General features: G+C 48.3%; 1 protein-coding gene across 1 annotated transcript in view; it reads right to left on the bottom strand.

Moving 5' to 3' along the window:
* Nucleotides 1-243: 243 nt before the first annotated feature.
* The window catches only part of ARK2C (arkadia (RNF111) C-terminal like ring finger ubiquitin ligase 2C), a 46,610-nt gene continuing 32,674 nt past the window's right edge, over nt 244-14,179 (bottom strand). The window contains exons 2-8 of the mRNA XM_068423822.1: nt 10,426-10,735; nt 8,268-8,393; nt 4,656-4,785; nt 3,701-3,805; nt 2,807-2,902; nt 1,498-1,604; nt 244-361 (exon numbers count right to left, since the gene is read on the bottom strand). Of these exons, the coding sequence (XP_068279923.1) occupies nt 244-361; nt 1,498-1,604; nt 2,807-2,902; nt 3,701-3,805; nt 4,656-4,785; nt 8,268-8,393; nt 10,426-10,735 (992 nt within the window). The remainder of the gene's footprint in view (nt 362-1,497; nt 1,605-2,806; nt 2,903-3,700; nt 3,806-4,655; nt 4,786-8,267; nt 8,394-10,425; nt 10,736-14,179) is intronic.

Consider the following 14,179-nt stretch of genomic DNA (forward strand, 5'->3'; position numbering starts at 1 on the left):
AAATCTTCTGCAGCACGGGGTCTCTGAGCTCCGGGAATGCCAGCTCCCTTTCACCGGGCCCGTATCCTGCGTATGTGCAATATCTCCTACCGCTAGACATTGTACCGCCACCTCCTCCTCCTCCTCACTAACATGCCTGCAGACTTTTCCTCTCAATCAAATGGCTCAGAAGGCAAAAATTTTGCTGCAAGGGTTTATGGCCATACGACCTGGTAAGGAAAATGGTGTGTCCAGCCACTCCTTTCAGCTGTCCGAGCCGAGCTGTGTTTCAATGTCCACCCTGCAGATCGGGCACTTCTTGCTCGTCGCCAGCCACTGGTCTACGCAGACTTGGTGGAAGAGGTGCATACAGGGCAACCGCCTGCAGAGAGAGAAGTACCACCCTGTTAGGATGGAGGAGGTCCAGGGGACCGAGAAGAGCCAGAAAGGAGCAGCTGGGGCTGCTTCAAACATGGGGAAGCACCAATGTAGTGACCCCAGTGCTGCCCAGGTCCTACAGCCTCCAGCAGCAATGGCAGATCAGAAATGATGTTCTTCTTGGCTAAAGCCTTTTAGAAACCCCCACACCCTCCTGAACTGAGTTGTTCCAATTATTAATTACCCTGATTGCTGCTTTTTAACCTTTCAGGAGTATTAGGTTATACTCCAAAACCTCTTGGTTCTTCATCATTGTGACTCATTAGCAATCAGGTGTGTCCCCACAGTGGGTGTCTGGTGTGCCCCAGGGAATGTGGTTGCTTTTCACCTACATCCCCTTTGTCATCTCTTCGCTGACCCTCATGAACTGGAGGGACCTCAAAACACAAGGACCCACAGCAAGAGGATCAGTTATTCTTGATGGCTTAAGGCAATTAAAGGGTGAGGAGCAGGATCAGGTAGTGCAGCTGCACTGCTCACCTGCAGCTCCTTCAGCCAGGTAGCTCAGACCCTTGAAATCGCTTGTTGCCATCCTCTGACCCAAGGAGAGATTTGACCCAGCCAAGACCCTGGGGACCTCTTTGACAGATAACTGGAGTTTAGTTGTTGGCTCAGGATGGCTCCCTGTGACCATGAGGGCTGTGTAATCTCACTTATTCTACAACAAAGCAGCTCTGTCCCAGCCACAAGTGAAACTCTCCTGGACTTCACATTCACACTCCCTTTTATCGTACTTTGGTCATCTGTCAAGCTCAGACATTGATGTCTGAGACCTGGGGCCCATCCTCTTCTGCCACCACCTGGCCCATTGACATCCAATGGTACAGCCTTGAAGTACGTGCTCCAAACCCAGGAGGTACTACAAAACCTTGGCACTCCTGCTGCTGCAGAGCTCTTCCTGCCTACAGCCCATACCAATGTCCATCTAAATGGCATTTGGTTTCCCAGACCCTGCAACAACCCAAGTGAGTTTGTCAGGACAAGAGCAGGGAAAATCCCACCAGCGCACAGCAGCATTAATCCCAATAAACACAACTCAGATGGCATCGAGAGGCAGAGGAACAAGTGGAAGGATCATACCTGACATCTTCTCCATCTTCAAGCATCGACAGACAGATTGTGCATTTCTCGTCGGTGTCCGACTCCTCTCCGTCCTCTTGATCAGCTTTGCCCTCCTGTGGTCTTCTCTGCAGCAAGGTTAAAGACATAATTTGGTTAGGACTCGACTTTCTAATGTTCTCCCAAGCTTGGGTAGTTGCAGGAAGGCAAATAATAAGAGCTTCATCTATCAGCCAGATCCTCCAGCTTGGGGAAGACAGCCTAGCCAAATCAGTCAGTGAGGGGAGGATGCCACCAACATGCTGCTGGTTGGCACGTCTCCTCCCGGGGCTGGTGGCAGTGGGGCCGGTGGCAGTGCCTTAAGGAGCAGCCTGTCCTCTGCTGCCCTAGCACAGCCCCCCACCACCTCCTCCATCCTCCTTGCAGTGGGGATGGCCCCATGGTCTCCTTTGCTAGAGGCTTCTCATGGCGACTCCAAAGCATGTGGGGCCAACAATGACAGGAAGGGCAACCACTGTGTCCCATGGCAGATTGGTCACCAGCCCAGCCCCACACCACACCATGGAGCAGTTCTTAGCCTATCAGCTCTCTCTTCTTCTCTTCCCCGCCCCCCCCAACATCCATTCCTATTAACATAATTTTTCTGTATCCACTGGAGATGCGGTCAGTGATAAGCACAGCAGGAGCTGACTCACTTCCAACCTGGGCAATGCAACTTCCCTACGTGTCACTGCCCAGCTGGGAATGACCAACACATGAAATTACTACGCAAACAACCACTTTTCCTATTTTCTATTTAGCACGATCCAAAACCATGGCACCCATTTCCTTATGGGTGGGAAATCAGCTCCAACAGAGGAGGCACGTCTTGCAAAACGAAGGGAGGACAAGCTCCCCCACGCCATGGAGCCAGCGCCCTTGGGGCAGGGCGCGTGACCAGCGCCGCTTGCATGCAGAACTGGGTGGGTTTGCATGCACGAAGCCCCCTTGGTTTGTGCACTTTCTTACCAGGTGCGGACAGGGGGGAAATTGCACCCGCTGGGTGGGAGAAGGTTGAGACCCTTTTGAAAATTTGGCCCGCAGCTTCCTAGCCTAGAAGTGAGAAACAGCCAGCTGAGCTACACCACCGCTTCAGCCCGGGAGCCCCACAAGATATTAAGGCACCAGTTCTGGGTTTTACAGTCCCCATTTTGGGGAATGCTGATGGCACCGGATTGCCAACCCTGAGCATTGCAACCCGCCAAAGTCCTTCCTTCTGTCTGCTCCATGCCCACAACGCTTGGCCAACTGAGAGGAGCTGGCAGCCGTGCTGCGGTTTCAGGGCACTCACCTTCTTATACTTGTGGGGGAAAGTGAACCTCTCGATGGTGTTCTGGACGGCGCCCCGGCTCACGCTGCCCAGCCTGTCCTCCAGCTGCAGCAGCTCCTGTGGCGTAGGAACAGCAGCAAAGCACCATCAGCATCGCTCCCAGGGCATGAAGTCCCACCACCCCACCCCACCTGCTGGGGACTAAGGCTCCCTCCTGCCCTTTCCTTGGTGGAAACATCCATCAAACCCAGATCATTCATGCTTTAATGATGAAGACGAGAGGAAATGGCCCCAGGTTGCACCAGGGGAGGTTCAGGCTGGATCTTAGGAGGAATTTCTTCACTGAAAGAGTCATTAGGCATTGGAACAGGCTGCCCTGGGAGGTGGTGGAGTCACCATCTCTGGAGGTGTTCAAAAAACGTCTAGATGTGGTGCTTCAGGACATGGTTTAGCGGGCATGGTGGCATTGGGTCAATGGTTGGACTTGATCATCTTTTAGGTCTTTTCCAACCTTAACAATTCTATGATTGCATGATTCTATGAATCTGAGCCCTGGCTCTTGGGCTAGTAACTAAGGGCTCAAGGCAAAGAGCTGGATATCCAATATTTCAGAAATTAGGGTGGAATTTGAGCTCTGTTTGACAGGCTGGGAAACAAAACCCTGTAGAACTGGAACACTTTGTTCACAGACTCGAAGTGAGCCAGAGTCAACTGGAGCCAGACCCAGGCACCCTGGAGTAAACTGTCTTGTACCAAACCCACTCAACCCCTTCGCCTCCCAGTTATTACTAAAATTTCTGCAAGACTCAATGCAACTGCCATGCCACAGAACAGTCTTACAAGTTTATGCCAGAGCTTGCACAGATTCCCAGCACTTAAAAATTTAATAAGAATCCCAGTCCTCGAGATACGTACTTCATAGCTCTCCCGCACAGCGGACGTGTGCCTGCTTGGGTTCAGTCCCTGAAGAGCGAGCAACTGAAGCTGAGGATAAGGGTAATTTCTGATTTCATGAACGACCTGCAAGAAGTGAGGGAGAAAAATAAAGCCACCTGTACTTGTAGGTAGAAATCCCTCATGTACCCTGATTTAAATTTAGTGCTTTAAAAATTCAAAATGAAAGACAGACTGACACCCTCCCCAATGGAAGCCTTTTAATAACCAAAAGATGAGGTTTTATTAGATAGATCTCCTATAAATGATAACTAAGAACATGCATTTCTTCTGAACAAACGATTGTAATAATTCCTGTTGCATCTATAACTTTGCAGTTCCAAACTCTCAACGTGGATTAGCTTAAAAAGACATTTTATTTTAATTATTTTTAAATGGGTGGATTTCTCTTCATCCAAGCTTTGATTTTTTTTAAGCCTTGCTGTATGCACAGGTGTTAGTCAGCCCATCTTCTTGTCAAACTCCATCTCCACCTGTGCAACAGGTCATGCAAAACCTTTATAGACGTAGAGAGCAATGATGTGAGGAGGGCTGGTCCTCAGGGCTGAGCCCGGGGAAGGGAGTCATCTACTGCCAATGCTGGGAACCCTGGGAGCCCATAATTTGTTCCAGTATTAATAATGTTATTAGTAATAACTGCTGAGTCTCTCATGTCTTGCCCAGGTTTTGCAGAAGAGCTTGTGAGCATGGTGCTGCACACGATGGGCCGAATCTTTTCCAGAGCAGCTGAGCTTTTCTTTCCTTTCTCTAATCCAGAGTGCAATGATGCAACATTATCCTTTCAGACGCTCCCTCCCACGGCCGGAGATAAGTGGGATTCACAGAAGACAGGTGATAGAAAGATAGCAGCCTTTATTTTGACTGCCTTCTGGCAGACAATGCATAAAACATTTCTCGGTAAAAGCATTTCACTTACCATCTGCGTCGAGGATGTGCTTCTGGGGAAATGGTGCATCCGAGGTGTAGCTAAGTAATGCTGATAGGGCTGAGGGACTGGACGGACCTGGAACTGGGCATGAGTCAGTCCCGCATCCACACTGAGGTCCCTGTGGGCACGAGGATGAGGATATGGCTTTGACTGCACAGTTTTATTGCATGGCTTACAGCAAGTCAGATCACGCTCACGGGGCAACCTCCACTGGTGGGCTCTGGGCTGCTGTGGGTTCTGCAGCCTGGGGTGATGCTACTGCTTGGAAGGAAGTTTCCTCCAATTTGGGCAATCGCCCACCAGGCCAGCACGAAGGAGTGAGGGGTTGTTTTTATGCCAGTCAGCATTTGTTTTACTGGGGTCAAGAGCGGCACAGACACAGCCTGCTGATTTCAAAGCAAGAGCATTTTGGTGGCTCAAATCGATACCCACCCTCAGTAACTCAACCCAGCCAGACCAGGTCCACCCTGTGCTGCCATCACTGCAAACAATTACATTTTGCCTTCAATGTTTTGCAGGAATACAGCTAATTACTCAGGGGACACACTGATTAACCATTCTGGGTAGTTGTTAGGAGCCAACTAGGCACAGCTTTTTGATGTGCCTGTGCTCTCCTTGAAGGTCTCCCAGCCCAGGTCGTGGCAGGACTCGGGGAGACAAGGGAGACTGCACCTTGCCTGAACGCAGCTTCAGGGAATTCCAGAACTGCTGTTTGTGCAGAAAATATGAAGGTTTTAAGAAATTTCTGGATTAGACTGCTGTAGGAAAGGGTGTCACACAACCAGTGGTCCAACGCCAATGAAGCAGGACATCCTTGATGGTCCCACTTTCCCACACACAGCCCGGCCCAGACAAGCAGATCTGGGGCTCAGCTTGGTGAGTTTTGTCACATTTTTCCTCCAGAAAAATAATGCAGCTCAAACCCAGGTCAAACCCAGGACTTGGCATGACCAAGATCCTGGCAAATGCCACAGCCCTGCCCAATCCAGCACACAGAGACAAAGTGAAACCCCATCTCCACGTCGTGTGGAGGGGATGGGAGGAGACCTAACACAGCATCTCCCTCTATAATCCAATTAGCTGATCCCTCCTCTCTTCAGCCAAAGAGTCTCTCAGCAAACAAGTGCTTTGAATGTCATTCACTTTATCATGATTACAAAAGCTGGCGCTCTAATAACCATTGTCTTCACATTTGCCAGAGCTAAGCTAATGAGAGCACAGGGGTGGCTTCCCATTTCAGCCTCGAACTTCTCTTCCCCTGTGTGGAGGACAGTGGCAGCGAGTGCCATGGCTTGTTAGGAGCAACCCAGACGTGTCCTCCAGCAGCTGTGAAACTGCTTTCTCACAGCAGCAGATAATGGACGTGAGGGGACAGTAAATGCAGAAGTCCTTTACCCAGAACAGCCTGTGTACCAGGCAGCAGCTCCAGTGCTTTATTACCCCCTAATAAGACCCCCCACACTAAGCTGAAGCAAAGAGAGGGACTATCTTTGCTGGCCCTGTGCTAGCCGTGTCCTATACAGACAAAATCTGGCAGAGGATAAAAGACAGCAGGTGACTGGCAGAAACAGAACCAGGGTGACAATCCACAGGACTGGGCATTTTCCAACTCCTGTGTCTCAGTTTTGGATATTTATCCAATTGCTGAAGACTGTTCCCAGATGGATGGAAGGCTCAACTGGAAATCAGGAGGCTTTGGGTCCATTCCCAGCCCTGCCACTGCCCTGATGCATGACTTTGACCATTTCCTCTCTGCCTTCCCATATTCCCTGTCTACAAAATACATGCAACAACCCACAGAGTGCTTTGAGATCAAGGACTGAAGAGATCTCGCAAGGATGAACTGCCATTGTTAACTTGCACAAGTATTGCAGTAACAGCACTGCAGAACTGTTTGTGCACTGGTGCATCTAGAGCCTTAAAACTGGATATCAAGGCTCCTGGGTCTATAGAAGGGTCCAAAGCAGAATACTGCATGGAACAGTGTTTTCTCAGGGTTTGGGTGTGAATAAGGAGAGCACATTAGCTGAAGAAAACCAAAACCAACCATGACCTTCTAGTTTGTGCTATGTGTACAGCATCTTCATGCTCAGACATGAGGTTCGAGGGCTGTGATGCCTACAGCACATGGGCTGCCAACAACCAAAAAGTGAAGGATAAGGCTCCAGATAACAGGTTAGTCACTAAATGCATATGCAGAAGATGATTTAAGGAACCAAATGGGAGTTTATTTCTTCTTCACCAGAAGATTTTAATTGAGGTGGGGCTGCCTGAGATCACTGATCACCTTCAGATTTTCCTTCCATCCCCATGATGGTGCCTACCACTGAGTGTTGGTGCTGCTCATGCGGTGGCAACACATTAGAGGAGAGTTTTTATATCTGGCACTGGGAAAACCATACATGTGTCCTGAGGGGAAGTGAGTCACCCGAATATATACACACAGTATATGATTTCTGTCATCCCTACTCCTTAGGTTTTATAAAGTGATGGAGCAACACAGAGGGAAAAAGGAGGGAGAAGGAGGGGAACATAAAGCAATGCTTTATCAGATCCTTCTAATGATTATAATTAAACACTCTGAGCTGAAAGAGAGGCAAGAAAGAATGGCTCTATCCAGATGGCATGTGAACTGCTTTGCAAACTGATCCGAACAATGTCATCCTGGCCAAATGCAGCTCACAGCGGTGCCAGTAATGGGAACACCTGAGAAGAAAATGGCAGAAGGATCCGGCCATATTTTAGGTTGCATATTATTACCCCGGAGGAGGGGGAAAGCCCCCTGTGTTAAAAGGACTTTCCATTTGCAGAGCGAAGTGCTCAGATGTTAGGAAGTGCCGTAATTAAGATTTCCTATGACATTTTATTTCAGACTCCTTTTGCATACACATTGCGATTGTCTCTAATTACATGTTCACAAGCTATTTTTTCCATTCAGTGCACAGAATGGACTTTGCTCAGCTAACAAGCAGCTACTCAGAAGTACGTTTTGATTTTCTTATTCTTTCAAGTAGGGCCCAGTACCTTATTAACTGTGCAAGAGCTCAAAACCTGCTCTGAAAACGAAGGGATCGGTTCTCTGCTTGGCTTTTCCAGGGTGTCAAACACCACAGTGAGAGAATGATTAACTATTAATTCATTCACACCACCCTGCAGGGCAGGGCAGCACCATGCTCCATAATTTAGACCACAGAAAGTGTTGCAGACACTCTTTTTTTTGAGTGCCTGGTGAATGGGAGAAGATGTAGTTCAGGCAGAGATGTTGGTCTACAGGAAGAAGACCCTGGATGTGCCCTGCAGCAGGAAGAGCCCCTGGAGGAAGATTGACCCTTGGCTGCACTCTGCATCCATGGATGGAGAGTTATGGTCAATATCAATGCCTTGATGTTATCATATAAATGCATAAAGGCTTTAACACGCACTCATGGCCCTCACAGAGATGAGTTTTGCCATTGCACACTCCCCCCATTGTATCTGTTGAGATGAATCTTTAGCTTTCATGAAAGCATTGATACATGATGACATCCACAAACCCTTGCAGACTCCCCAGGACTTTTTAAACACCTCATTCAACACATTAGTGTAATGTGGAAGACTTACCAGTCCGTGCCTTCGGCTAAATACCTGGGCTGGGGCCCCATGGGTTGTGGAGTTTGCAGTTGGTGGCTGAAGTCAAAGCTGGGGTGTAGCCGGTGAGGCTGAACGGACATGCGCTCTTGGGCTCGCCTGCGTAGAGGAGGAGACCAGCAAGCGAGTTAGCCATGCAGGGGACACTGGTACATACAGCTCCTGCTCCGAGCCTGTGTCAATAAACCAGGGGAAAACCCAAATGGCTGGGCTTGTGAATATGTGTCCAAGAGAAAAGAGTCCAGGCAGGTGTCAAGGATGGTGGGAAGAGGAACTCAGAGCTACGTCATTTACTCGTGGTCACCACGGACATAACGCAGACCTCCATTCTCACTCCCTGTGGCATCCACATACGCTCAGTTTATGGTGGCAACATGGAGAGAAAAAGAGGAAACCAAAGAACATCTTCCTTGGAAGTTTTGTGCCATTGGCACTATTTTCTTTTTATCCACTCTCAGGTCCATAAACGACACACAAGATAAAATGAATCCCTGGTTCAGCCGTTATCCATCATCATAAAGAAGCTGCAGGTTGTCTCGTCTCCCAAGCAGTCCATAAACTCCTGAGGAACCTCATTCATGACAGGATTGCTCAGGAGTAACTGAAAGCAGAATTTACTCTTGCTGGCCTTTGCCAACATTTCTCTGGATGATGGACAGGCCAGGCTGCGATCCAGCTCCTTCTCCCCCAGCTCTGCTGCCTTTGCAGGCAGGGAAATGAAAGTGGTAGAAAATATAGCAAGGTTTTTTAGGGATTTGAGTCTCTCCTCCTGATTATTGCCCATTTGAACTACTCGGGGGAAGAGCATGTGCTGCTTGATCAGTGTTCACATTCGGAGAGAGACAAGATGGATGCACAAGCAGGATTTGCATTTCAGACTCATACCTCTTGCTCCCTGCCAATCCCCTGCTTACCAGTGGAGACATCACAAAGTAAATCCTCAGGAAAACACTAGAGCAAATGAACAGGGAACTGCTAGATAAAGAATTTTTCATCCAGCCTCAGCTCAGAGGCTTCACTTTTAAAGGCACGATCCAGAATCCCACCACCGTGACCTCATGCCCCACACCTGTAAGGTTTCTAACACCCTCCTCCGATGCAGCTCCAGAAACAGGCTGTGGGACCGGGCAAAGGGTTCCTGCCCTTTTCTGCACCACAGCCCCTTTGCAAATGGAACCCTGACAGCATTTACCAAAGCAGCTTCTGCGTGGAATTGTGCTCCGTGCTTTTACTTGAATTCAGTGTATGAGTAAGAGGTAAACACTTGTATCATCTGTGCCTCAGCCTCACACAGATTTGCTACCTAATTATTAACGAATCATCAAATCCACCCAAAATCCATCTGATGCAAAACAAAATAAGGATGAGAAGAACACACAATTTTCAGACAGAAAGGGTATGGAAAGAAAGCGTTTTCGGTTTGTAGCATTCTTTCCAACTGAAGTGTTATCACAAAGACTCATCCTCTGATTCTTGATCCATGGGTGCAACCCACAAATAGCTTCCATATGTTTCCAAAAAAAGCACTCCTCTCCTACATGCTATCTAAACCCCTCTCTCAAGAAACACAATCAAGACAAGGCCAGGCATCCATTTCCACCTCTGTTGAGTTAGAGTAACTCTCTCTGCAGTCATCAGCCCAGTCTGAATTTAGGCTGCTTTCTGTGGTTGAATGTGCTGCAGGTCAACAGCATCATTCCTCATAGATCTGGGAAGCCTACCTAGACCCAAAGGAGCAAGCTCTTCATGTGCCAAGCCTGATGGGACAGGTGGATACAATCTCTTACATGGTTTTGAAACAGCTACAAGGAGGTAGCTCGTGCATGCAGTCTATCGCTCTCCCTGTCATGGCAGAGTGGGTACACTGCAACACCAAGGTAGTATCATCATGAAGTTACCATCCTATAGGTGACCTTGGGACATACTAGATGAGCATGGTATGGATCCTCGTGGGAAAGGTACACTCACAGGTGCAACCTTCCCTGAATCTTCCTTTCTGGTGGATGAATGAATTTGTGGAGAAACCCCAATATTACCTGCACATACTGACAGGGTTTTGCAGAAGCCACTTTGCTGAAGTGAGGGTGATGTAGCTTCTCAGCACCCTTCAGGAACAGTAAGACCCCCTTACCTGGGATGGGGCATGAGCCGGCGGTGCTGTGCCTCGAGGAGCTGCTGCTGGAGGAGGTATTGCTGGTGAAGCGCCTGAGGTAGGAAGGAGGGTCCAGCCACGTCCTGGAAGGGCAGAGCTGGCACCGGCGCCAGGGGCTGGTGCAGGGGGCCGCTGTGCTGGTGCGCAGGGGCCATGTGGGGGGTCAGCCCCGTCTGGGGCTGCACGGCGTGAGGCAGGGTGAAGTCGGCAGAGAGTTGAGGCTGGGGACCCAGGTGGAAGTGCCGGCAGGAGGTAGCATGGGGATGCTGAGATCTTTGAAAAGGAGCACCTGGAAGAGAAGAGCACGGCCGTCACGAGGACCAGTGGTGGCTGGGGCATCCCAGCCCAGTGGTTGTCCATCCAGGGTAAGAATTGAGCAAACAGCTATTTCTCTCCTCTGCCAAAAGGGTTAAAATAGAGAGAACAGGTCAGTTAACGTTGATTACATGGAAAAATGTTGATTTTGACTAATAGTATTTCTCCTCCAAAAAAACATTGGAACCAAACCGTGGGTTTGGGTTCAAAGTGAGTTTTTGGCTCCAAATTGAAGTGTCTATTGATGAAAACTGCTTCAGCTTGTTTTGCTTTGCCTGTCTTAAAGGGAAAAGGAACAAAAATTTTAATAGGGCTTGTAGTGATAGGACAAGAGGTAATGGTTTTAAACTAAAAATGGAAGATTCAGACTCAATATAAGGGAGAAATTTTTTAAAATGAGGGTGGTGAGACACTGGCACAGGTTACCTAGAGAAGTGGTAGATGCCCCATCCATGGAAACATTCCAGGCCAGGTTGGACGGGGCTCTGGGCAACCTGATCTAGTGGAAAATGTCCCTGCTCATGGCAGGGGGGTGGACTAGATGGCCTTTAAAGGTCCCTTCCTACCCAAACCATTCTATGGTTCTATGAAAAAGCCTCAACATTTTAGAAAAAAAAAATCTGTTTTCTAAAATATGTTTTCATGGGTTATGAGCTCACCGAAGTTTTCAAAGCTTGCTGACTTTCCATGCGATTCGAGGTATTTCTTTGCCTGTCTAAAAGTGTTTCATAGGCAAGAAAATAATCTCTGCTCTAAGAAACTGTCCCTTGCTGACTGCAGGATGTGAATGAGACACCTTCCACCTCCGAGAGCTGGGATTAAGACCGTGTGTCTTTGCTGAGACCCTTCAATAGCCCATCCTTGTGAGCTGCATGCAGGGAGAGAGCGGCTGTGGGAAACACCACATGAACTGCTATGAGACCAGCCATGAAACTGATGGGAGTGGGATAGAAATGAGGTGTGAAAGATATCTGTAGCAGAGGCTTCTTCCAAAACATCTGGCACTGGCTTGCACTTCCCTCAAGATCCTTGCTTGGATGGGCTCTTGGCCCAATCCGGCACGTTAATTCCTACATTCCCGGAGCTTTTACAGGCATCACGACAAAATGTTTGGCTCCTAAACTACAGAGAGAGGCAGCTCAGAGGTGAAGGATGAGACTCGAGTGAGGCTATTAGAGATGCCTCTTTGCTGAGGATTAGCCCCAGGATAGGACACCTACCCTTTTACACAGCCTTTTGAACACCTCCTCTTCCCAAAAACTCCTCTTTTTTTTTTTTTTGTAATCCAGGAACAACAGCACCAAGAGACACTGATTGCCATCCCAAGACACAGGCCAGAAGTGCCCATGATGCCTTCTTCACCCAGATCCCTTCTGCTCACATCTCCCTTCTGCAGGCAGGCAGGGCCAGTCCATCACAGCAGCTCAGGGAGCCCCGAGTGCTTTCTGTTCACGTCCGTATGGAAAAGGGAGATGTGTAAAGAGAGCCAGATGCCACCAACAGAAACAACGGGAAAGGACCTGACAGAAATTAATGGTTTGCATGTGTATAAGTAATTACACACAGCACCTCTTAAATACAAACTAATCCTCTGTGGCGCCCCTCTGAGAAAGGCAGAGGGTAACAAATATGTGTGCCACCAGCAGCAGAACTTCTTAAGGTGATAATTTCTCATGCTGTCAGATAACGGCATGATCTGGCTGCCTTATTACATAAAACCAGAGGAGGTGGGATCAGACCCCCTGTTCCCCAATGATGGAGATGCAAATCCAAACCCATGAGCCATCAGTGTACCCTGTCCCCCAGTACTGCAGGTTATATTTGCTGCCGTCGGCTTGGCCCCAATTCACTGTACCCCACCAACAGCTAAAGGCTGAGTAATGAAATGGGGATCCTGTGTTGCCCTGGCCCATTACTCAAGCTGAGCAACACTGTAATCATGGGAAGGTGCCTCCTAACTGCTGTGTTTTCTCGGTACCTGCAGAGCATCTCATGCTGAATTGCTCAACCTCTGATAGCTATAGGTCTTCCCAATGGAAAAGACCTACAGCAAGTCATGAGTGAGACATTTTACACCTCCAGATCTTCAGAGCACCTGAAGACAAGGTGCCAGTGCAGGTTAAAGTGCTGATCCCTCTGCATACCCAAACACACCAGCCTGTGCCACCAGGCAGCCGTTCAGGTGTATTTCAGACAAAACCAGCTTAGGAGGACACAAGACAATGAAGCTTAGTGATATTCCCCCACGTTTACTGAGACAAATTTTGTAGCACATAAGCAAAGCAGAAAAAGCCCGTCTCTCATCCTCTGCGTCTTTCTTGTCTCTGAATGCCTGGTGCAACCTTAGCCAAGGATTTCCAGCCTTCTGCTGTATCTTGGGAGGCCTTAGTCTGATTTAGTGAAACATCTGCAGGACCTTTGGTGCCAGAGCCATGATGAACTAGAGAGCACAGGGTGGGCAGATCATCTTGTCAGAGCTTTTGACTTGAATTTTTCCTCCCACACCAAGACAGTCCTTGCGAGGAACTTGGTCATACACTTCCCTATGGTCCAGAAAGTACAAACACTATCTCTAATACCTGGGCAGGAAGGTATGCAGGGCCTGTGCAGAGCCAACGTAACCTAAAGTAAAAGCCTGACCCATTTTGTTTTGGTACAGAGAGCTAATTTGCCTTGGTTTTAGGCACTAGTCAATTAAAAGAAGCATTTTTTAGTATTCTTTTCTGATACCTACTGGTGCAATGATGCATTTCCCTCCATAGGAAAAATATTATCAAGATGTGACTGAGACCATATGATTAAACAAAACCCATCAATTTGTCTTAACGTAATTCACTATCTTGTGTTGTAATTGTTCATTCCCTACAACTAATCCAATTGCTGATGAGGATTTTGATGGCAAAACAAAGACTTTGGGGAATACTTCAGCAAATCCGTGCTTATTAGCAGTCATCAATTCATAGAGCAGGCATAACCGAACCAGCTTGTACAACAAAGAGCCAGTCCTTGCCAAGAATGGTACTGGTGGACCCCAGAAAGCCCTGGCGAACCAATAACACTGCACAACAGAACTTTTCATCTCTGAGTTACCTATTTTCAAGTTTACCCTCTTCTGTTCATTGTATCTAGCCACAGGGGACCTTGGTGGAGACTGCTTTCCAAGTCCACTTGTTGATCTTGCATACACAAGGTAAATCCAGTATCACCCTACTGACACCACCTGAGCAGCCTTACTCCTGGTAACTCACCGTGACCAACACCAGAATCTAGCTCACAGATGCTCACTCCTATTCAACATAACAGATGATCTCATGTTAGCAGTGTCTATTAATGATTGCGCTGCTAGCACATCTCCTTTCTCTTTCCCAAGCCACAGTTTGGTCCTAGATCACATTTGCATTGGAAAGCATGGCCCATA

This window comes from Nyctibius grandis, chromosome Z (genome assembly GCF_013368605.1).
Source record: "Nyctibius grandis isolate bNycGra1 chromosome Z, bNycGra1.pri, whole genome shotgun sequence".
Taxonomy (NCBI): domain Eukaryota; kingdom Metazoa; phylum Chordata; class Aves; order Nyctibiiformes; family Nyctibiidae; genus Nyctibius; species Nyctibius grandis.